The 22,015-nt window shown below is 45.5% G+C and overlaps 2 protein-coding genes across 25 annotated transcripts in view; one reads left to right on the forward strand and one right to left on the reverse strand.

The window, feature by feature from the left end:
• The window catches only part of DLG3 (discs large MAGUK scaffold protein 3), a 111,732-nt gene extending 101,953 nt beyond the window's left edge, over positions 1 to 9,779 (forward strand). For 13 of the 20 annotated variants that reach the window (XM_083722795.1, XM_083722809.1, XM_083722814.1 and 10 more), the window contains 8 exons: positions 685 to 784; positions 3,874 to 3,915; positions 4,639 to 4,689; positions 4,836 to 4,937; positions 5,288 to 5,460; positions 5,882 to 5,991; positions 6,494 to 6,585; positions 7,309 to 9,779. In XM_083722795.1, the coding sequence (XP_083578921.1) occupies positions 685 to 784; positions 3,874 to 3,915; positions 4,639 to 4,689; positions 4,836 to 4,937; positions 5,288 to 5,460; positions 5,882 to 5,991; positions 6,494 to 6,585; positions 7,309 to 7,415 (777 nt within the window). In that variant the 3' untranslated portion in view covers positions 7,416 to 9,779. Of the gene's footprint in view, positions 1 to 684; positions 785 to 2,905; positions 2,952 to 3,873; positions 3,916 to 4,638; positions 4,690 to 4,835; positions 4,938 to 5,287; positions 5,461 to 5,881; positions 5,992 to 6,493; positions 6,586 to 7,308 lie in introns of all 20 variants that reach the window. The other 7 variants (XM_083722796.1, XM_083722806.1, XM_083722801.1 and 4 more) reach the window with 4 other exon arrangements.
• Positions 9,780 to 10,532: 753 nt separating this feature from the next.
• The window catches only part of TEX11 (testis expressed 11), a 47,704-nt gene continuing 36,221 nt past the window's right edge, over positions 10,533 to 22,015 (reverse strand). For 4 of the 5 annotated variants that reach the window (XM_083722785.1, XM_083722784.1, XM_083722788.1 and 1 more), the window contains 10 exons: positions 20,223 to 20,263; positions 19,965 to 20,051; positions 19,136 to 19,206; positions 15,364 to 15,474; positions 14,769 to 14,841; positions 13,404 to 13,553; positions 12,770 to 12,875; positions 12,020 to 12,140; positions 11,441 to 11,614; positions 10,533 to 10,856 (listed from right to left, as the gene is read on the reverse strand). In XM_083722785.1, coding sequence (XP_083578911.1) covers positions 10,788 to 10,856; positions 11,441 to 11,614; positions 12,020 to 12,140; positions 12,770 to 12,875; positions 13,404 to 13,553; positions 14,769 to 14,841; positions 15,364 to 15,474; positions 19,136 to 19,206; positions 19,965 to 20,051; positions 20,223 to 20,263 — 1,003 coding nt within the window. In that variant the 3' untranslated portion in view covers positions 10,533 to 10,787. The remainder of the gene's footprint in view (positions 10,857 to 11,440; positions 11,615 to 12,019; positions 12,141 to 12,769; positions 12,876 to 13,403; positions 13,554 to 14,768; positions 14,842 to 15,363; positions 15,475 to 19,135; positions 19,207 to 19,964; positions 20,052 to 20,222; positions 20,264 to 22,015) is intronic. The other variant, XM_083722786.1, reaches the window with a different exon arrangement.

Raw genomic sequence — 22,015 nt, forward strand, 5'->3', positions numbered from 1 at the left:
TGAAGGGGGGGGGGAGGGTTGGCACACAGGAATGGTTAACGAGGTAACTTAATAAATGTAATCATGCCCTGTCCAAGGTGGTACAACAGTTAATCTAGATCAGGGGTTGGTGGAATTATTTGAGCCTCAGTTTGGTAGCTGGAGCATCCTTAAGAAAAACTTGTGGACTGGAACTTGATTTGTCCTCGGACATGAAGATAAAGCCTAAAGCCCTGTCCCATTAGCCTTGCAGCATCCTGCTTTTGTTCCCCAAGGCACAGGTTACATTACTGACTGCCAACCGCAGGTGCGCTAGAACTGGCTCAAAGTTGTTGACGGAATGCAGGGACTATGAATATATTGAGTGGTGGGGAAGCCGCAGACAGGGAAGTGTTAGTGACCCTTCTGGTGATGAAAGGGTTGGGCCATAAGGGACACATCTTTGTTGCTGTGGAAATGCTGATTGGTTAGTCATCTTCCACCATCCCTAAACCCCATTTTTCTCTGCACGTAATTTTTCTCTTATTCCCGTTTACATGTAATTTCCATTATTTCATTTGAGGGGGTAGCTCCCCTGACACTGATCATCATTGCCTTTTCATTTTATTTTTTCTTGCATGCTTTAAACTCCATTGTTTGTTCTTTTTGTTCTTTTTGTTGTTTTTTTCTTTCTTCCCCCTCCTTCCATCTCCATCTTCTTCACAGTCGATCAAAACGAAACGTAAAAAGAGTTTCCGCCTCTCTCGAAAGTTCCCATTTTACAAGAGCAAAGAGAACATGGCTCAGGAGAGCAGCGTACAGGACCGTAAGTAGCAGCTGCCCTGCTCAAATTCTGGCTTGGGAGGTTCCTGTGGCCAAGGAGCAGCATGCTGCTCACAAGAAATACTGTTCCAGCACCTGTGGTAGTGAGGCCTTGCTGGATTCGGTACTGCAATGGGGACTGCACTATCCAGAAAGGCCTCAGCTTCCCCAAGGCCATGCACAGCCCCTTGGAGTGAGCATTGCTGTTCACCTGCCTCTGTTGAGAGATGATGCAAGTCCAAGAGGTGTTCTGTTCCCTGCTGTCGTCAAGTTGAAACAAGCACTGGTGTAGGAGAGGTTGCCAGTTGCTCCTGGTATCCCCAGTCACTGTTGCTTGCTCTCCCTTACCTTATCTGCACTAGTTATGCTTCCAGACCACCCTTGAAACTTGTGTCCTTTGATAGGGGATCTGTCAGCCTCTTGAGTATGCCACCTTTCCCTAACTTTCTGGTGACTGACCAACATTCTCCCTTCTCTACTGTCATAGGCCAAAAATCCTGTATAGGGATACAGTAATGCAGCTTGCTCCAACCGGTGTTTTTGGAGAGCCCAGTCCTGTGGGTATCACAGAAGTTGCTGGTGAAAATGCAGGGCCAGCATAGCTCCCTTCTCCGCCCTGTAATGCAAAATAGATTGAGCCAACAGGCAAAAAGATGTGCACCAGTGTAATACATAAAGGTTGCATAATTTGGGCTACTGAGGCACTCTCTAAAACAGCAATAGTCTTGTAAAGTACATGTGACTTAATGGAGAACACTCTCTTAATGCCATATATATGGGAACAGGTCACTGATGAAAGAACTGCCCTGTGTTTGCTGTCAGGCTCGTGTGTGGCACAGTATAGCTTGGCTGCCCCTGTGTCATGGGCTCTAATATTAACCTACCTTAATGCCTTCATACGAGGCAGAATTATTTCAGGACAAATGATTTGTCATCTAGCCCAGTATTGTCTACTCTGACTGGCAGTGCTTTTCCAGTGACTTTCCTTTCACCCGCATCCTTTTTCTTTAAATGAGGAAATACAAGGACTTGAACTGGGACCTTCTGCATGTAAAGCATACATACTGGCACGGGCCAGCGTGCCTTCTCCTGTTATTGACACTGCAAGAAAAGCAGCAATCAAAAAGCTTGGTTGCAAATGCTGGGCTTGTGGGAGCCAGAGAGTGTATTGAAATGCCTGGAAAAGCTTCCAGTTCTGCAAGAGGTCTTCACAGTCTGTGCTTTGTGGAACAGGGCTGATATCTGGGGCTAGCTCCTTCCTCTTGTATTGTTCATCTACAAACAGTTTCATGCTGATACCTGCAGTCAGCTGTAGAATTAAGAGTGGCAAGTGTGGATTAATGGGGGAAATGAATGAAATGGACAAAGCCATCTGTTTGTCAGTGTTTTTCTTGGGCTTGTTGCTGGAGTCCATGCCTCTTGGTACCAGTTGCCCAGGAGAATTTTGGAAGAACAAGGGACTCAGTTTGGTGACACTGACCTGGTTAGTCTGGTGGCTCAAAAACACAGGGTCTTATACTCTGCTTCTTCCACAGAGAGGTGGCTGCTCTTTGCAGTTCTCTGTCAGTGATTCTGCTGAAGCACCCCTTTGTCTGAGGCATTCACTAAATCAAGGGAAGGAAACCTTGTGGCTCTCCAAGTGTTGTTGAACTCTGAACTCCCGTCAGCTATAACTGGCATAGCTAGTGGTCAGAGATGATGACAGTTGAGAGTTCAGCAGCGCCTGAAAAGTCACAAGTTGCCCATCTCTGGGCTAGATCATCTAGTATTAAGCAGTATTAAGTAGGGCTGAGAAATACCCAGAGACATTGGTGCTAAAATGTGTTGGGAAACTGAATAGCCTTGGCCTTCGGGAGGTGGCTGAGCTAGAGCTTTGGGCAGGAATTTCTGAATGCCCAGAGGGTTGGGGGCAGAGAGGATCTTTGAAAGTGTTGGTCAGGAGCTTTAACTTCACTTGCTATTGCAGCTCTCTGCCATTCTGCACTCCTGTCACTAATGCTGTCCTGGCTCTGTCTCTCCTCTCCTCTTCTCTTCTCTCCTCTCCTCTCCTCCTCTCTCTTCTTCTCTTCTCTTCTCTTCTCTTCTCTTCTCTCCCCTCTCCCACTTCTGGCTGGCTGTGAATCAGGACTTCCCTGGGTTAAGTGACGATTATTATGGCGCAAAGAACCTGAGTAAGTGAAATTTCACTGCACATGATCACTTTTCATTGCTAGCATGTGTGTGACTGGAAACAGGCTTCTGCGCTTGGAGCAGCCACACCATCCCTGAGCCCAGTCAGACGCTTCTGAACATCATGTGGGCCGTAGCCTGCTATGGAGCAAGAGAACTGAGCCCACTTCTAGCCTGTGGCCAATGAATAGGCTTTGTGAACCTGTCCCTAAAAGACAGCTCACCAGTGAGGAGTACAGTAAACGGACCAGGACTTCCTGATTACTTGCAAGCAAGTTCTAGGGAAGGATGTTGGCAAGGCAGAAAGGAGGTCCTGGTGTTAGGAAATCCTAAGTGGATGAAGCCTTGCTTTCTGCCCTGTTGGCATTGTCTGAGAGCCCCTTTTCATCTATGCCATAGAAATGGGAATCCCTCAGCCTGCAGTATCTTAGGGCAGCCCTGTAGTTTTTTGTCTTGTCTTCACCTGCCTGCTCTGCCAGCATCTACCTTTCCTTTTCCCAACCCCCTCTTGTAACTCTCAGTGATAAGATTGTGCCTTAATGACTAGGAAAAGGAAGCAAACTAGAAACAGGATTGTATGTCTGAGCTTTTCCTGCCTGTGCTTGGGGTCCCCTGTGTACACCTGCTGGGGATGAGCTACTGGGGGTGGCAGGATATATGTGGTGTTGCACTTTTGTCTTGGCAAGAGATCCATGAGTCTTTTTGCTTCTAGAGAGTAGGGGAGACAATATTTCCTCAAAGAATGCACCAAGTTACCATAAGGTGGGGACTTAGAGCATGTACTAACTATCTGTTCAGCTTGCCCTTGCACTGTTCTTCTCTCTCCCACCCCACCCCACCCCTGTTCTTGTCATCATCAGTTGGTGTTTGTCTTCTCTTGTTGCATCTGTTTGTACTGAATCAGGGTCTCTTTCTTGGTTGCAGAGAGCGTGACATCAAACACCAGTGACAGCGAGAGTAGTTCCAGTAAGTGTCCCTCCCCTTTGTCCCATACTTTCTGCATGCAAACCCTCAAGATCCTCTGCTTGCTTCACTCTGTGTTGGAGGACAAGACTTGTTTTCCCACCCCTTTCAGGGCTGTTTTAGAGCTAGGTCTCCAAACATGTGTTGGGACAGAACTTAGAATAAATCTTCAACCATGTATTTGTGTGTGTGGATGTAAGATGGATAGGTTCCACAAAGCCACAAACTCTGCATTTTCTTCTTAGTTCTAGGGCCTGAATGCTAAGTAGTTCCCATTCAGAAACTGTCCCTGTGGAGTTATGATACCATCTTGCAAATATTGGTGGAATCTAATGTTGCTAAAAGTTTAGTCTGATAACTGGGTAATCCTGAACTGGATGCAAAGATGATGCCCATTTCCCTTGGTACAGAGGCTGCTGCCTGCATTTATTTTGCAGGCTTTGGAATGTGTGCCTCTAGGGCACTTGCCCTTCAGTGCTGGGGATAGCATCCTTTGGAAGATGGCTTCTCTCAGAGGTTCTTCCCTCTAAAGTTGGAGCAGGGTGAGAAGCACATACTGTAGGGAAGGCAGTTCTTCTCACTAATCGTTGTAGAGAAATGCAGCTTTGTACCTGAGAATTGTGTGTTTTTTGTCACTCTGCTCCTGCCACTTTTGGGTGGCTGGGAGGTTGTTGCTGCAACGACATCTGCAGCACAGGCTGACTGTTTCCTCTCCATTTCTTTCAGAAGGGCAAGAGGACACAATTCTGTCATATGAACCTGTGACCCGGCAAGAAAGTAAGTTGGCAAAAGAAGAGCTTGCTGCACTACAATGAGTGGAAGCTCTCATGTTCCTCTGCTCTGCTTTTCCAGGGTAGTTTTTTCAGAGTTGACTTGAGGCTACACTTTAAGGCTCCCTCATATCTTTGTGGCTATATTTACAGTTCACTATGCGAGACCAGTGATCGTTCTGGGACCCACGAAAGACCGAGTCAATGATGATCTCATCTCAGAGTTCCCACACAAATTTGGTTCCTGTGTGCCACGTAAGTGCTGGTCCCCTGCAGGGAGAAGAGTGTTCTGGGATAGCCTAGCATGGGTTAATTCAAAGTGAAATGGAGAAACTTGCACCTGAGCAATGGCTGTAAGCCCTGCACCCTGTTTGAATACTTGAATGAGAAGGGATGGAGAGGGCTCAACATGGCAGCCAGGATTCTGCTGTTAGTTGGTCCTTCTTTTTTTCAACATACTGCAGATGCTGGGTTGTACAGCCGAAGTTAGCCATACCTGTTAATTTGCCTGAGAAGATGGGGACTCTGAGCCCATAGTTGTGGACATTGCTCCCTGAGCAACAGAAAGGGCTGATGCATTCCAGATTTGCTATGTTCTATTCCAGACACTACCAGGCCTAGGCGTGAGAATGAGGTAGATGGGCAGGATTACCACTTTGTGGCATCCCGGGAGCAGATGGAGAAGGACATTCAAGACAGCAAGTTTATTGAGGCTGGGCAGTTCAATGACAATCTCTATGGGACCAGTATTCAGTCTGTGCGGGCTGTAGCAGAACGGGTAAGTAACTGTGTCCAGGACAACATGTGATAGCTGTGGCTGCAACCTCCTTAGGATTTCTGTCATAGCTTCTCAGGTACTGTTCATGAGTTCTCTCTGCCCTGTGACTGAGCCGCTAGCACAAAGTCCAATGCATTCAAGTTAAATTATTGTGGGCTTGGGACACTTGAAAGCATCACTTTTAATTGGGAATAAAACACTGAGGCCCTTTTGGGACTGATGTTGCAGGTTCAGGAGCTTATTGCATGCAAGAGAGTGCCAGCCCTAGAGTGACCCAGACATGATCTGATTTTTGATGTAGCTATACTCACCTAGTGACCAGGGCGTGTGTTGTGATCTTAGAGTGGGATTTTTGTTTGTGGGGGCTTGTTGAAACTGCTTAGCAAAGGCTTGGTAATAACTGGCACCCTCGGTACTGCAGGGGAAGCACTGTATCCTTGATGTGTCTGGCAATGCCATCAAGAGGTTGCAGCAAGCACAACTGTACCCAATCGCCATTTTCATCAAGCCAAAATCCATCGAAGCACTCATGTGAGTAGTATGGCAGCTGTGAATATTTGTTATCCTGCCTGCTGTTGGAGGGTGTGTGTGTGCGTGTACATGCAGTGGGGAAAAGGGGATGCCATGAAGAGAAAGTGGCTGCCTCTTCTGCACTTGGTTCAGCTTAGGGAGCACTGCATGCTCTATCAACACAGCCCTTGCCTGTTGGGATTCCAGAATCTCCTGTACCAGCCACCGATAGGCCCACCTTAGAAAGGAAAGCTTTCCACAGACAACTATAATTCCTGATCACTGGGTGTTCTGGCAAGGGCTAATGGGAATTGTGGAGCAACATCACCTTCTGTTCAGGCTACCCATCCCTGAACTGAAGACTTACAGCTTCAAGCGACTTGTTTCAATTGCAGCATTGCCAGTGGAGCTGTACACAAGCCTATTTTTGGATTTTGCACTCTTACACAGTGGCCAGAAATGTGCCTGGGCTTGTGCCAGGTCTCGTGTATTTGTACTGAGTCTCTTCCATTTGGGCTGGCAGGGAGATGAACCGGAGGCAGACATACGAACAAGCCAACAAGGTATTTGACAAAGCCATGAAACTGGAGCAGGAATTTGGAGAATATTTTACAGGTGAGAATCTAGACTGTTCCTGAATGACTGGTGATGACATTCACACTCACATCTTTTGTGAAGAAAAGGGTACAGGCAGCAACCATTTTAGGTTTGTCCAATTGGTGTGCAGGTCCTTCTGGACCTGGAAGAGGGCAGAATGGGGGCAAGGCAGGGCATGTGAGGCCTGGGAGCAGAACCCCATGTGAAATGGTCAACACCTGTACCTGTGCTCACCAAGGATTTTAAAAGGAGGAGACTTTAAGGACAGGCTAGGCTTGGCTGGAAAAGTGTCAGGGCTGGCAATCCTTTGAAAAGGTTGCAGCAATCTCCTGCCGTCTCCATCAGGGTTCTAGCAGGGTACAGGGTATCCCTAGGAGGTTATAGCAGATGTTACACGGTGTGCTTTAGAAAAGGTAATGCAAGATGAAATTCACGTGTTGGTGTCTTTTAAAGTAGGCTGGCTCAGAAAGCTGTTTCCAGTGCTGAACAAGTAGTGCAAGTTGGTTCTGCTGCAGTTAGTTGCTCCTGAAACCTGTTCTCATGCACAATACAGAAGCACAGGGATAGAGATATTATTGGCTTCCATCAATCTTTTGCTTGATGCCACAACTTAAGTTGGATGTTAGAATTTGAACTTGAGGAGGCAGTACAATTCCCTCCTCAGGTAGATAGAAAGGAGCTTGCCAAGTTTGATGTCTCTTCTACACTAGTAAATAACTGTTTTTGGTTTGTGTTTTCCAGCCATTGTACAAGGAGACTCTCTGGAAGAGATTTACAGTAAAATCAAACAGATAATAGAAGACCAATCTGGGCATTATATTTGGGTCCCATCCCCTGAGAAACTGTGAAGTCTCCACTTTCCAATCAACTTGTGAGAAGATCAGAGACCCCCTCCCCCAGCCCCCTGCCCTTGGGGGCGGGGAGCATGAAGACCATCCCTGTCCCTTTTTTAGATGGTTGACAATTGAGTTTTCTAGTCCTGTTTTCTTTTTCTTGGGATGGACCAATCTCCTTCATCAAGTGACTGTCCCCACCCGTTCCTGCATGGACCTTCCTGTTGCTCCTTTAGAAATGGAGGCAAACCCCATTTGAGAGTTTTGTGTGTTTTTTTAATTAAAAAAAATTACTATCAAGAGTTAAAATAAAGAAGCAAGATGGGAGGTAGCAGATGAGGACTAGTTTAAAAGAGCCACCAAGGCAACAGATAAGGACACGGTCTGCCCCTGTAAACATGCTGAGGACTGGCAACCTGGGGCAGCTTTTCCAAGAGTGCAGTGTTCACCCAGCACTGTGATGGAGGGGAAGGCAACAGAGTGCATATAAAATTAAAAACATGAGGGGGGCTGCTTAAGTGGTACTTTGTTAGTGCAAGAATTATATTACTGTCATATCTCAGCCATGTGGCCTAGAAAACCTTTTGTGGCTGAGGGTGGATTTAAAGGTACCAAGTGTTTGGTTTCTTTGGGTGCTGCTGAGTGTTTTTTTTGGAAATCCAATTTTGTAGGGAAGGCTGTGTTTGGAAAGAACTGCAACTGGCGCTGTGGTTGTGATGTGTGCAGAGAGCCCAGGACCACATGTGAAGCCTCAGCAGTTGATTTGAGCACCATAAAGCAAATTGAAAATGCTACCTATTGCACATTGTTTTATGTCACCTGATGTGTTTGCATGAGGGGTTTCTTCTGGGTTTTTTGGTTTTTTTTAAAGCTGGCGTTAAACCAAAATCATGTTTGTGTTGGTGTGTTGGCTTTTCATTATTCCCAGCTTTTGATTTTAATAATGAACTTAACGGGTATACAATCCAGTTTTTTAAGTTATTTTTTAAGATTGTTCCGTTGTAAATAGATTCCAGACTCAGACCCAACCTACAGACCATGTGGAATGAGCACACCAGCTGTTCTTTGTTGTGATGGGGTCACTTCCCTGTAGGGAGACTGAACTCCATCCCACTGACTTTTTTCTGGTGGAATAACATTTTGAGATGCATACAGCGAAGCTGAAAGCAGCAGATGGAAATGGGAAGAGAATCTGCATCATAGATGGATACAATATCCCAACCGCATTCAGAACAGACTTCTCTGGAAATCCTTATTCTAGCAGAATTTTGTCAAATTCTGGTTGTAACACTTGGAAGCCCTTCCTGACAAGTGCATCACCAGGGGCTCAGTGAAGAACACCATCCCTCTTATTTTGCATTTCTGTATAATTTCTGTTCCGAGATGAGCCCCCATTACCCCACATGGCCAACCTCAGCTTGCAGTTCTTCAAGACAGGAAAGGGTAGGTGGAATTCAGAATGCACGCTGTTGTGAGGCACAGACTGTTAGTTTTACATGTACTGAGGCAGTTGCTTCCAGGAAGCCTTGATATATGCTCATCCTAATCATGTCCGTCAATGTGTAAGCTGTGTGGGTAAAAAAGTTTGTTTGCCCGCTGAGCAAGAAAATAAGCTGGATCATTATTGAGAGAAGTTTTCAAGCACTCCCTAGTTTGGTACAAGCCCTTGCCTGTTATTCAAAAGGAGATTTGCTCGTTTTCCCAGTCTTGCCCCATCCAGCTCTCGAATCAGGCACTCATAGGCATCCGTTTTCCATGGAATGACAGCAATGGATGTTATGGGAGGAGCCCCCAGTGTTACTGGTCCTAAGGGAGTGAGTAGGATTCGGCCTCAGATTGCAGCAGGGTGATGCTGCCCACTCCATAGCTGGTAGGTAGCTCTGTCATTCATTGTGATATTTGTGCACGGGCCTCATTGTTAAATATGGGTGAAAACTCATCCTGTGGAGATTCATTCTGGTAAGCAAGAAGCTGTTTCCACATCGGCTGTGTTGCAAGAAACCAAGTGGAACTTTGGTAGCACTGGAGCTGCTGTTTGCTGGCAGGACTATGAAGAATAAAGATGAGGGAACTGTCATTTACAAGTTCCTGGTGGAGGGAGTTTGGACAAGGCCACATGCGACTTCTACTCAGCTGGCACTGCAAGGCACATTCTTGAGAACTGGCCTGTACACAAAAGCAGCAGCTTCTGAGGTGGCCAGTCTCTAGGTTCTAACTCCTTTTCTTTTCTAATAGCCTGTCGCCTTGTCTTCTAGGCCCATGGAGAAAAGGCCTATGTACCCATGGCATAGCTGAAAGTATCAATCATGACACTAGTTGGTTTACCAGTGTTTCTTCCAAGGAGACATATATTTTTAATAAACAGAACGTTGCAATGAACTTGTCTGCTGAGGATTTATTCTGGGGCTATGGCTTGTCATCAATGTATTGGCTGCCACTGGCTCCGGGGGCCTAGTCTAGGGTAGTATACTTCTCACCACAAATCCAGGAACACATACTTTCTCATGCATTGCTCCCATTGTGTTGCAGGTTCAAGGTAAATAAAAGTTGCTGTGTGTTAGTCTGCATGTTGACACACAAGGAGGCAGTCTATCAGATGGCCTACACTGGCAGCTAGAGAGGCACTGGAGGAGACCCCTTTCCAAAGGTGGCTTGATTTGCAGTCCTGCCTAGTGGTGTGAATGGAACCACCCACCCACTTGTAGGAAAACGGTTGTTCAATACTTGTATAAATTTCTGTAGGCTGGTAGCAGAGGGACACACCTCAAGCAATAACAGCAGTAGTTCCTACTATGTCCTATACAGATCCTGCATGGTTCTTGTCCTAGCTAGCACAGGCCAGTGACAAAATGAATAGTTGCCAGCTTACTGAAGAGATGAGGCAAAAACACAATTGAGTGTTACTTTCCCCTACGTTTTGCACAGCTGCTACTGCTTTCTAGTTTGTGCCTTTTGAGTGTAGGAATGGGATGGCCAACATGACATACCTCTCACTACCCTCAACCCCAGCTAGCATGGCAGCGCTCCGGGGTGGTGGGGACTGAAGGAAATTGCTGAGTACCCTGGTATAGAAACTTCTTGCTTCTACCAGGTGGATGGAAAGTTAAACCAATAAATAGGAAAACACAAATGTCATTGCAACTGCTAAACTATTTTATTCATTGTACAACCCCACTCCAGACAAACATCTCTAACAAACTAGAAGGTGGTAGTTTATCTCACCTAACATGACACCATTGCTCAGCTGTATTCTATCTGCCCAAAGAGTTGTAGTATACTATGTTCCAAGCTCTAACCATGAGCCAAAATATTTATCTGGTTTGGGCAACAAAATGAACGGTAAGTTGAGTACAGCACCAGCTGCCTTTGCTGTGGACTTGATTTCTGTCACTTATTTGGAGAGGGTCCCTTTGCTCCTGGAAGTCTGTCCATCAATACTTGGTAAAAGGCGGTCATCTGTGGGCAGAAATCACAAAAAAGCCAGATTAGTGTCATGCATTGAATGCTGGGGGTCTAATGCAGTTTGAGCCCCTTGTATTTAGGTCAAACAGCTTTCTAGGAAAACCTATCTGCGTATTCCCCCATCCACCAGTGGCAAATTCCTTAACCCAAGGTCCCTTCATGATTAACATGGCTAATCTCAAAACAATTTTTTTTTTCTTCCAGTAGCACCTTAAAGACCAACTAAGTTAGTTCTTGGTATGAGCTTTCGTGTGCATGCACACTTCTTCAGATACCTGAAGAAGATGTATCTGAAGAAGTGTGCATGCACACGAAAGCTCATACCAAGAACTAACTTAGTTGGTCTTTAAGGTGCTACTGGAAGAAAAAAAAAATTGTTTTGACTATGGCAGACCAACACGGCTACCTATCTGTAACATGGCTAATCTCAGCTAGTGATTCCAGGATGTAAAAGAGACTACCTACCATTTAGCCTATTGCATCCACTGCATGCTATGGTGTTTGCACCTGCTCAATACAGGCCATCTCCCTGCATATTCTAGAACCACAGTTAAGCTGTTTCGTTCATCCTTCCATACCTTTCTTCTGTAGCTGGTACATATATCTCTCAGGTGATTCAAGAAGAACATTGCTACGCGACACCATTGCTCAGCTGTAACATATCTGGCCAAAGTGTTGTAGTATACTCCTATGTTCCAAGCTCTAACCATGAGCCAGAATATTTCTTCATCTGGATAACTGGACCGCAGCACCTGCCAGTAACCAGGAGAAAACAGCACTGATCAGGGTTTTCACGTTGAGGCAGTAGTTCTAGTAGAAACTGAAAGAATATGAGTTTGATGCAGCACAATAGCTTTTGAGGAAATCTGACAGGATTTCTTGAGCACTTATGTTGGCTACAGACAAATTTCGGTTCAGAAGGACCTGGGCTACAGCTCAGCTCACAAGCCCCTACCCAACCACATGAAGCAGTGCATGTCAGTCACCCGAAACCTTTTAGATATTGAGGCCATATCTCATTACTTAGACCTGGCAAGGTCTATAGTGCACAGGTGGCCACTTCTAGTGACTCCGGAAGAAGGGAAACCCTGACAGCTATGAATTCCCAGCCCAACTGCCATTACCAGGAAATAATTTTGATGGCACTTCCTCCTCACCATGCTATCCAAAATCTTCAGAGCTTCTTCAAAGTAGCCCTGTGACTCCACCAGTGCATATGGATCTGCTCCAGGCGCATCAGATGGCAGAGTAAGCTGAATCAAGCTATGTATACATTTGCTGAATATCAGCAAAGAAAAGGGAAAGAGAATTCAATGCAAGCATGTGTAGAATGCCCTTCTGACTCATCTGCAAAGCAGTTGTCAGTTTGACACTCCTCCCCCAAAAAAGCACACAGCAAAGTTTCTCCAAGGGGACAGTAGATTCCTTTCCAAACTTCAACCTCTTCAAAGTATACAAAGTGAAGTATAAACACCCGGGCAGAGCCCTTCATTACCCAGTGGTATCAATTGGGTCACTCAGATGGAGGAAGGAATGCAGGTGGGTTCCTTTGCTGGGAAGAATGTAAGGAAAGAGGCCTCATCAAGGACTTCACTTACAACACGTACCCCATCTCATTAAGAAAACAGCTGCGATAAGTGGTGGCAGGTACCCATTGGGACTTAAAGGGCAGGAAGGCAGGGAGACTTAACGGTTGGTGCGGCCAAAACCAGTGACAGGCAGAGGCAACTAACTCTAGTTTTGTCTGCATCATCTTCCCTGCCGAGTTCTATTTGAGCAACACGGGTTAAGTAATAGAATGCTGACAGTCAGTTCCCCTCCCTGGACTTGTAAACAAGGTTGCAAAGCAGATCGCACTGAGATTCCGCTGGCCAGGATGCATAGCCCTTAGTGTAGCTCATCCTTACCTGAAAGTGAGTCCATCGAAGGGTTCACATTTGCTAATAGTCAAAAGCTTTCTGAGGGCCTTCTTGGCGAGTGAAGGGTAGTAAGCCGGTGGAGCCATGGCCAGCGCTGGAGAAAGGAAGGCAAGACAAGAGAGTCACTTTCAGAAGTGCAAAGCTCTGTTGCTATGCTATGTTACATCAGTGTGCCTGGTGAGGAAAATGCTGACTGCACCAGTCAAAAGCACAGGGGAAGCTGAAAATCTTTCCTGCTTCAAATGTTGCCGTTTACCTGAGCTGGTATCAAACAAATTCAACCACCTCTTTTGATCAGCTGGTGGCCACTGTAGCAATAATACTGCCATGGACAAAAGACTGCCAATCGGGTTGCGGGGAGCGGAATGCCAGATACTGGAAAGCGAACTGTCTGAGTGGCAGAAGCCTGTCTTTCTTCCACTACCACTAACTCTGGTCCAAAACTTCTACAAGGCAGGCTGCAGCTGAACTACTAACAGGAAAGCAAAAGAAATGGTTGTGGCAATATGAGGCCCGTGAATGCAATAGTTTGCCCCACAGAGATCCAAAAGATTAGTAATTCACTGGGCTGTGGAGCACACATGGTCCCACCAAGCAAATAAAATGCAAACATGGCTCTTACAGGCAATTGATTCCAGCATCTTAGTATCGATATTGGGCCTTTCCAAAATTGTATCCAGAAGAATGGTTACTTTCGGGTCACCAAGCTTTACTCTTGCCTCAAACTCATACAGGAGAAGTAACGTATCTGATGGGTCTTCAGAAAAGTTGCCTTTTGAGTAGAAGGAGAGTCACATGTTAGCTGGTCGCTAAATCAGCTTGTGTACTGAGGTTGGCAGACCCCTAAATCGATAGACACTTAGCTGAAGGAGAATATAGATCCTTTGCCTTTGCTATACAGTCATACCCCGGGTTAAAGATGCTTCGGGTTAAAATGTTTTCAGGTAGCATCCCATGGCAACCCGGAAGTACCGGAAAGGGTTACATCCGGGTTTCACCACTTGTGCAGATGCTCAAAATGACATCATGAGCATGCGCAGGTTGCGTTCTGCTCAGGTTGCGAACGGGGCTCCGGAACGGATCCCGTTCACAACCAGAGGTACCACTGTACTAGTTTTTGTGGGTAAGATACAAACCCGGGATACAAACTTGGCCCTGCTACGTAGTGGCAAAAGGTGACTGCTTCAGGCAGATGATTTGTCATTAAACCCAACAAGCAGTCTGATATTTACACAAATATCTGAAATTTGGAAGCCAAGACTACACACCAAAATATTATTTTGAGTTTGACATGTCTTCTGTGAAGGGTAGTGAAGACAAAGGCTAGGAGCTTGTTTCAGTTCTAAGGCTAACAAGGTTCCTTAGCATCAAGGTGTTTGCTTGCAAGTTTCCATCAGGAATAGTTTCATCTGCCATCTTAAACCAGGAATTTCATCCGCAGTGTGCCCCAGGAATTTTAAAGAGAGCACTGGATGTCCAGGGGTACAGGTAGTCCTCAAAAATGGTGACTCCCATCTGAAGCAGGCTTGAACCTCTGAAAAGATCTCAGCTGCAGGAGCATTTTTGGTCTCCTCTCACCATATGTCTCAGGGTCAAGCTTTTTTTTTATTCCTTCCAGCTCTTCCACCAACCACCACATATGGCTTAACATTTGTAAGCAGCAACTATAAGTAGTATACTTACAACACTATGCTTGCAATCGACACTGACTTGGGCATAAATTGTATTCAGTTCAGTGGAACTGACTTCTGAGCAAATATGCCTAGGTTCCAAGAAACTTGTGCAGCAATAATTCATACCTTCCCACCCAGCTCTCCAGCATCATGCTTTTGTTCTTCATTCTCCTGGGCTGCATATATTTCCTGCATCCCAAGAGAAGTCACTGTACCAGCGTCTACCAAAGCAAGATGAGAGTCCCACCCACTTCTTTGGGCAGATATATATTGTGTCAACAGCAGCACTTTGTATTGCATAATCTCCAACTCACCAGTTTCTTTCAGATATGTCCCAATATCCCAACAAGTCTCTATGTGTCCGAGGGCCTCCACCAGTAGTTCATTCTGATTTGAAAACAAATATATAATTGTGGGGGAGGAACTCCACTTTTGAACCATAACCATAACAGCACTATTCTCTGGGTAAGGCAGGTGGGGTGGGGTGGGGTGTTGCATTCCGTACATAGGATTTTAGCTCCTTGACTTGCTCAAATGCAGCTGCAAAACTCTCCAGATAAATTCCAGAGGGGAGGAAGTGTGCAAGTTTGTGAAGTGGGAAGGGCTAGGAAGATGGCCTGGATATCCCATGAGGAAGTCCAGTTTACCCAGAGTCCTCCAAATGTGATTCTAATGTTTCTAATTGATGTTTGAAATTGCATAACTTATTGGGGGGGGGGTTGGAGCCCTGCTTATGCTGCTATACGAAAAGTGGTATATAAATTCCCAGATTTCCAAAGAGGAAGTGGGTGACTGTCCTCTCAGCATCGAATCCACATCAAACAGAAACTCGGCTGTACCTTCGAGCTTGCATAAAGCATTTGTCACAAAAGGGAGGGGTGTGGAATTCTTACTCCATCCAAACTCTACCTGGCCAGTGGAACTGTTCCGTCCCATTTCAAGACCAATGGCAATAGCCATAAGCAGGCATAATCTCTGGTCAAGCAGAACGGTTTTCTCAGCAGGACAAAGCCGAGCAAACTGCAACAGGAAACATTTAATAGAAATGTGATTGTTGTCCCTTTGCTTTGGATGCCAGAGGGTTTTCTCTCCACAAACACACTCCAACTCTCCCTCCCACTCTCCCTCCACATTGCAGAGCCCAAGTCTTCTACCTCTCTGCTCCCGCCAAATCTGACCCTCCTAGGTTCCTATGAAGGGTCTGGACAGAAGCAATAGGAGCTCTGGAGCGCAAAGTGCTTGAGGGGCACGCCCAAGCCCTTTCAGGTATTTACTGCAGCATTCATCTTCAAAGCTCACAACCAATCGTTGATGTTCTGAGCAAAACTGAAAATAGTTCAGCTAGCCCTTGTTTACATGGTGACAAAGAAAGCCTTCTAACAGTATCTTTCATGTTAAACATGGAAATCAAGGCAGGAAACAAAGCCTTATGAGGAGCGCTTGAAGGAGCTGGGTACGTTTAGCCTGCAAGAGAGGAGACTGAGAGGAGATATGGTAGCCATCTTCGAATATCTTAAGGGCTGCCACAGGGGCAAGCTTGTTTTCTCCTGCTCTGGAGGGTAGGACTCGAATCTATGGCTTCAAGTTTCAAGAAAGGAGATTCTGACTAAAAATTCAGGAAAAACTTTCTGACAGCAAGAGCTGTTTGGCAGTGGAACAGACTCCCATGAGAGGTGGTGGGCTCTCCTTCCTTGGAGGCTTTTGAACAGAGGCTGGATGGCCTTCTGTCATGGATGCTTTAGCTGAGATGCATGCATTGCAGGGGGTTGGACACTACAATTCTATGAAACATGTCCTGCTCCTGCCATTAAAAGATCTTCCACCTCTTAGCCACAGGCTGTATGCAGAGCTCCACTGAAGCACAGGTAGGATGCTGAAGCAGCTTGGTAAAAGGAAACTTGGTGATATTCCCACATTCCCCACCGGTGGTAATGTCACATGGTCAGTGAATGCTGCCCTAGGGAGGCTGAACTAACCTGGAACAGTTTCTCAAAGGTTAAGCCAGGATGATCCACTTATTCCCTGGGAAACCCTCTTCTTCTGAACTCACTTTCAATACAGGGTCGGTCTACTGATCTGAACAAATTCTCTCAAATTTGCAGTATTTACCACCATCATGACAATGATTAATTGGGATGTTTGTGGTTTCCCCTAAACTTACCAGCCCATCCTAGCATCTCAACTATAGCCTGAAAGACTCTGAATGTTGCAGTGAAGACCATGCCTAGCAACCCACCTTTCTGAAATACATACTGTTACAAAGGTTGCAGCATGCCACCCCCAATCTGCCATGTGGTAGCAAGGCTCCAGGGGGTTCTAGCTGCTCAGGCAGGGCAGTGTTTTCATTGAGAAAACTATGTCTCTTTAGGAAATATGGTTTATTGGGCATGTATTTACACCTCGGTCTACACTGGAGAATTCAGGGCATTAATCTCAAGAGGGGATCAATAAATAATAATAATAATAATAATAATAATTATACCCCGCCCATCCAGCTGGGTTTCCCCAGCCACTCTGGGTGGCTCCCAAGAGATTAAAACAGAATAAAACATCAAACATTAAAAACTTCCCTAAACAAGATGGTTCTGCCCTGCATGCCCTTGTCCAGAGTTCTGGCTCTACCCTTCTCCTTCCCAAAGATACTTTCGAGAGAGAAAACCGAAGCCTCGTGTAAAACAACACCTTTTTCCTGTGGGCACAGCCTGCCTGCTCCCTTCTTTTCCTATGCCATAGAAGCTGAAATCCTAAATCTTTCTCTGCCCACAGTGACCCTGGGAACTCTCCCCTCTGTCCAATGCAGAAAATATCTTGCCCTGGTGGTGGTTTCACTGATGAGCCACTATTTCTTAATTGCTACCCAGCCTTGCCAGCATGGGCTAAGTCCAGAAATATCCACGTTTGGCAGAGTTTACTTAAACCTTTGTTAGTTCTAGCCTTCACTGATTCTACCAAAATCTATGATGATACACACAGTCCTCTACTTGGAAGCTGTTGGAACAAACCATTAAACTTATTTGGCAGCACTTATGTGCATTTAGGGACGCAGGTGGCGCTGTGGGTTAAAGCCTCAGCGCCTAGGACTTGCCGATCGACAGGTCGGCGGTTCGAATCCCTGCGGCGGGGTGCGCTCCCGCTGCTCGGTCCCAGTGCCTGCCAACCTAGCAGTTCGAAAGCACCTCCAGGTGCAAGTAGATAAATAGGGACCGCTTACCAGCGGGAAGGTAAACGGCGTTTCCGTGTGCGGCTCTGGCTCGCCAGAGCAGCGATGTCACGCTGGCCACGTGACCCGGAAGTGTCTCCGGACAGCGCTGGCCCCTGGCCTCTTGAGTGAGATGGGCGCACAACCCCAGAGTCTGGCAAGACTGGCCCGTACGGGCAGGGGTACCTTTACCTTTACCTTTTATGTGCATTTAACCTGTGCTATTTCAATCATATACCAAGCCAGTATATGAGCTTCAAAGTTCACCCTGCGTATACTTGGGGATACCCAACACAAAAATAACTTTCAAGCTCTCTGCTTTGCTGGGGGTGGGGGTGGGGACAAGGCTCACTCAGTGTACCAGCTCTGGGATGCTCTTGCGAGATCTTGCAGGGCAATCTAAGTTCCTGCGAGGTCTCATGTGACATCCCAAGGCTTTCAAAGATGGCATACTGAGATGACCTTGCCTGGCAAGCAAGGTGGAGAATTTAAGAGCTCTTTCAGTGCTGGGTCCACCTGGGTTACTGTGTATGTGTGGACCCTTTAGAACCGAACCCCCATGTAAAATGTGAGCAAACTGTTCAGAACTGCATCTGACCACAACTGAAAAAAGGATTTTTGGATTTGGATTCCAAGTGGATTTGCCAGATGGCTGGGATACTCTTGTCTGCCTGCTGCCCACACTCTGTTATAGCTCAACACGTTCCTTTACACTTCAACAGGACACAGCAACCTGACTTCTCCAAAAGCTTCTCTACCTTAAATAGATCTCTGCTGGCAGTAAATCACAAGGTTGCTTCTACATCTACTGAATCCCCAGCTCACCAATATTTATTAGTGTTATCATCATCATCATTATTGTTATTTATTATTACAATTTATTACCCACCCTTCACCCTAAGGTCCCATGGCAGGTTGCACCAATTGGAACAACAACATGAGCATTAAAGCACAATATTAAGCAATATTAAAAACAGTTTAAAACAAAATTGCAAAAAATAAGCTAGGTCCTAAAAGTAAACGTCTAAGTGTCAAAACCCAGGGCGAAGAGTTTAAAGCACTCCTCAGAATGGAACAGAAGTGATTTTGATTTCCACCCCAGGCCACTAAGTTTAAACATGGTTGGCTCAACAAAATATTTTCTTATTAACAATTCCAGGTTGACCTACTGAGTATTAGTGAAAGTTGTACAGTAGGACTTAAAGCTGGTAGGACCTCTTCTCCCTATGTGATAGAGTTAATTATGGTTCAGTAAAATCAGTAACAGATTTGCAGCAATGGCAAACTTGCTAAATCACAGTATTCAACTGTTAGCTTTCTGTGACCCGGTTCAGTAACATGGCACACAATACATGACTGACACACTCAAATCTGAGAAGTACCAAGTGACATGCTCTGAAGAGCATTTTGTTTGCGGACTCTCGCTGAGCTGAAAAAAAAACCATTCATTGCAGCACACAGAATGTTGGCAGAAGCACATACCTTGAATGAAATTAGAAATAAATCCTTTGTTAGTCTCAGGCAGCCCCCCGACATGGCAGCAAAGGTCCAAGCTTAGAGAGCAAGTAAGAAAGAACAGGATTTAAAACACACCACAAAAATCAACAACTCTGCTTTGTCTCTTCTGACAGGTTAAGCAGGCTCAGTATTATCTTCAAATATGATGTGACATGCATTTAGGATCAACGGGAAACAACTAGTAGTTTGGCATCAATATCTTATTTCAATAGGTGATCATTTTGTTAATTGAAACGTTTGTGCCACAAAACAAGATTCTGACTATAAGCAGAGAACTCCACAGAGATCCCTTCAACTATATTGTTACTATACAACCTATGTTGCCTTTCCCCCTTTTTGGTCTTTTTGAATCCCTCACTTCTACTGTGGAATAAATGTTCATGTGGCAAAAAGGTCATGTAAATCAGTTGCCATGAGTAAGTGCTGAGCAAAATCACCAGGGTGCACACCTTAAATGAACCCACACCGTTCATTGTATGTAAACAGCAGATTTACTGCAATCTGTCGTTGCTGTTCCTTATTTTTTGGTGACTGAAAGGGAGAGTTGTGACCCCTTTAAATGTATTTCATTTTCATTTTAAGTATCTGTCCCCAGAGGGAACTGTGATGTTTTTTGGTTAATGATACACTGCTAAGACCACATCAGCAAAATCTTCCCACCCTATTCTCCTTAGCTTATAACTTTGTTGCTCTAAGTCTAGGATTTGGCCTCTAAACTGTTAAGAGAAGTGAGGGGAATTTCAATTCATCCCAGAGGGAGCTGCTTACATGAAACCCTAAGACTACCACTTACCAGTCTTCCTAAACCATTGAACTTCACTGACTCTTGTTTCAAATGTTGTCATGTCCTTTCCGAATTCTTCATCATATCTATAGTAGGCTGGAGCAGGAATATGCAAAATGATAAAGGAACTGGGACTTTAAAAAAATAATCTAAGCAAGCTTCTGTCATGGAATTGAACTAAACAGGGTGTCTTTTTTCACCAGCACCCCAAATTATTTTGCACTTGCTAAGTGAGTGAGAAGTGCTATAACATAGCAAGCTACATACCTGCAGTCAAGTATTTTAGAAGGTTCTCCAAATCAGACGTTCTAAAAATGAAGAAGGGGAGGAAGTTATCCAAACTTGCTCTAAACAGTGCAATGTAAGAGATAAAATGTGATACTGGACCTAATGTGAAGGTTCATTTTCGACAAGGAATGTCAGGTGGCTTCTCTCTCCCATTTGCTCCATTAAGCAGATCCTTACACAATTAACTATCTTGACCTCAACTGGGAGAACAAGCTCACTCTAGTTTCAGAGAGGCAAACTGAAAATGCAAAAGCACATACCAGCAAAGAGCGGCCTAACGAGGGGAACAAAAGCCAATAAAAGGCAAAATAGAGGAGATGGAAAAACCTCTAAACATAAAAATTTGAACAATGCTCCCTCAGAATAGAAAAGCCAGAAAACAATTTAGCCCTGTGCCATCTTAACAGTGCAGACTAGAGTCCTTGAGATGCCAAATCTGCAGACTAGAACAACAACAAACTCCTAGGGCAGGTAAGGTCCCGTCCATTCCCTGAAGTAAACAAACTTTCACAGTAAGTCCAATGTCACATCTTCCTGCAGGGAGGAGAGGATTCTCGAATGTGGTACTGAAAAGCTTACCAGACAGGCACCCATCTACTGAGACAGTGTAGGACTTGCCTGCTGAAGGAAGCCTCAGCAGATGCATGCACCCAGTTTTTAACGGGGCTTGACTGCCGAACCTTGGGAGCAACACTCCCATAACCTCCCTCAGGGGCTGCAGTCAGGGAGACAGCTCCCCCAGCCTCCCCATCAGAGAAATCTGCTGGAAAATAGAAGGCTACCAGGCCTCATAGCAGGCTGGGCCATCTTTCTCAGTAGATACGCTCTCACAAAGAAACCATAGAATCATAGAATCATAGAGTTGGAAGAGACCACAAGGGCCATTGAGTCCAACCCCCTGCCAAGCAGTAAACACCATCAGAGCACTCCTGACATATGGTTGTCAAGCCTCTGCTTAAAGACCTCCAAAGAAGGAGACTCCACCACACTCCTTGGCAGCAAATTCCACTGTCAAACAGCTCTTACTGTCAGGAAGTTCTTCCTAACGTTTAGGTGGAATCTTCTTTCTTGTAGTTTGGATCCATTGCTCTGTGTCCGCTTCTCTGGAGCAGCAGAAAACAACCTTTCTCCCTCCTCTATGTGACATCCTTTTATATCTTTGAAGATGTCTCTCTCTGGATACTGTTGGACTCCCACCAACCCTTTGGGGGGGGGCAAAGTTGTTGAGATTTTTGGGCAAAATTGTTTTTGAGCTATTTTTATGGAGAAATGGCAAAAACAACATGGGCTGCCATACGTCAGGATTTTCCTGGAAATTTGCTCAGTTCCTGGCCGGATGCTTCCAACAAGTGAAAGTTCTTCCTAGCTTGAAGATACTGTGATGAAAGAATCCAGAAAACTTTATTTCTCCTTAATCAACAAGAATGACAGAAACCTCCTGTCACCCGACCTGCATAGGGAGTTAGGCAGGAAAGAACTGGAATGAGGTTGCCCTACAAATCAAGGAAAAGAGATCTAACAAACATAAGGCCCTGGCCTCTTTCTCTTTCTCCTGTTCAACCAAAAGCTCTTTTCTTTCCTGGTTCCTCCAAGTCGCCTCTTCGTTCAAAATCCTCCTGTGGTTTGCAGGTTCTTCATCTAATCCTCTAAGCCAGTGTTTCCCAACCTTGTGCCTCCAGATGTTTTTGGCCTACAACTCCCATCATCCCTGACCACTGGTCTTGCTAGCTAGGGATGATGGGAGTTGTAGGCCAAAAACATCTGGAGGCACA

This window comes from Podarcis gaigeae (assembly GCF_964106915.1).
Source record: "Podarcis gaigeae genome assembly, chromosome: Z".
Classification (NCBI taxonomy): Eukaryota; Metazoa; Chordata; class Lepidosauria; order Squamata; family Lacertidae; genus Podarcis; species Podarcis gaigeae.